Source organism: Psammomys obesus, unplaced genomic scaffold, assembly GCF_907164565.1.
Source record: "Psammomys obesus unplaced genomic scaffold, mPsaObe1.curated_primary_1811, whole genome shotgun sequence".
Lineage (NCBI taxonomy): Eukaryota > Metazoa > Chordata > Mammalia > Rodentia > Muridae > Psammomys > Psammomys obesus.
The window spans coordinates 1,722,805-1,724,557 of NW_026592776.1; the positions used below are offsets into that span (position 1 = coordinate 1,722,805).

The window sequence follows — 1,753 nt, forward strand, 5'->3', positions numbered from 1 at the left end:
ATATATATATATATATATATATATATATATATATATATATATATATATATATATATATATATGTTTGTATATATATTTACACATACATAAGTGTCACACACATATACACATACATATACATATGTGTGTACATATCTATATCTAAGTTTGTATCTGTACCTGTATCTATATAAAGGGGATTTATTAGAATGGCTTCCAGGCTGTAGGTCTAGCTATTCCAACAATGGTTGTCTATCAACAGAAGGTTCAGGAATCTAGTAGTTGTTCAGTTCCCAATGCTGGATGTCTCAGCTAGTCTTCAGTAGATGCTGGAATCTCAAAAGCGTAGGCTCTAATGTCAGTGAAGGGATGAACTTGCTATCAAGACTGTGGGCAAGCAGGCAAAGGGAGGGCAAGCTTCCTTCTTCCATGTCAGCTGGTGCGGCCCAGAGTAAAGGTCGATCTTCCCGCCTCAAGAGATCTGGATTAAAGGTTTATCGTCCCACTTCAGAGGAAGGAAAGCTCCAAAGCCATTTGAGGTTTAGTTCGTTCCAGATGTAGTCAAGTTGGCAACCAAGAATAGCCATCACGCCTTAAAGGATGGGTATCTGCAAGGCTCCTGGGGTAATATTACCAAGTGAACACTGGAAGCGCCCCTTTCCTCACTCTTTGAGTTTGAAAAAGCAATTACAAAGTACAGGCAGCTTTCCAGTCTATATCTTAACTATCCATACATACTAACATTCTTTCTCTGTGTGTTTTTTTTCGTTGCAGCACGTTAAACTGTACATTCACAATCAAATTGAATGAGACTATGAATGTGTGTGCCCTGATGGCTACTTTCAAAAGCGTACAGATTCGTCCAATGGGTAAGCTGTCTCTGTCTTTTGTGGCTGTGCTCTTTTTCACACGAATTTTGATGTCTAGAAAGGTTCTTTTTTTTTCTGTTTTCTTATAAACTATCAATATATCATTTGTAAGCATGATTTAAAAAAAAACTTCTATGGAAATGGAGGGCTCTGTGTAAAGAGTATTCATTCAATGGATTGTAGCTAGGCCTTGTCTGATTCATTTTAATTGATAAGTAAGCTGTGTGTATTTATGTGTACACGGATTCTTTGGTATACGTTGTAGAATTTCTAGGTCAGGCTATTTAGCATATACATTACCTCACATAAATATTTTTTGTGATGAGAACCTTTAAAATTTACTTTCAGTAATTTTTAAGTATGCAATATATTAACTATAGTCACCATGACACAAAATAAGTTTCTTAAAGTCTAACTGAATTCTGTGCCCTTTAGCCAAAAATTCCTTAATTTCTCTTTTTGTATCATTTGGTAACCCCCATTTCATTTTCTGTTTCTATGAGTTAGACCTTTGTAGATCCCACAAGTGAGTAAGATCATGTAGTATTTGTTTTTTTATACCTGTTCTATTCCACTTAAGCTAATTTTCTCCAGGATAGACTCATTTGTTAATCCCTCTTTGGAGTTTCTAAAGAGAGATTGATATTGCAAGCACATAACCAAACAGAAAAAAAATGTTAGTCACTCCATTAATATTTTAGCAAGTACTATGTGTATATAATTGCCAATATAAACACAGTCAATAAATGTTGTCTCTGATTCTCAACAATTTAAGAACACAGCCTGCCAGTTTGATAATTGTATATTATGTAAGTCTGGGCTTCTATTTTGCTTTATTCTTGACCATGCATTTTCTTTCTTTCTTTCTTTCTTTCTTTCTTTCTTTCTTTCTTTCTTTCTTTCTT

At 34.6% G+C, this 1,753-nt stretch overlaps 1 protein-coding gene across 1 annotated transcript in view; it reads left to right on the top strand.

Annotated features, from left to right (window-relative positions):
• Nucleotides 1-1,753, top strand: part of Adgrg2 (adhesion G protein-coupled receptor G2) — a 72,233-nt gene that overhangs the window by 44,040 nt on the left and 26,440 nt on the right. The window contains 1 exon segment of the mRNA XM_055615724.1: nt 754-848. Within this exon segment, the coding sequence (XP_055471699.1) occupies nt 754-848 (95 nt within the window).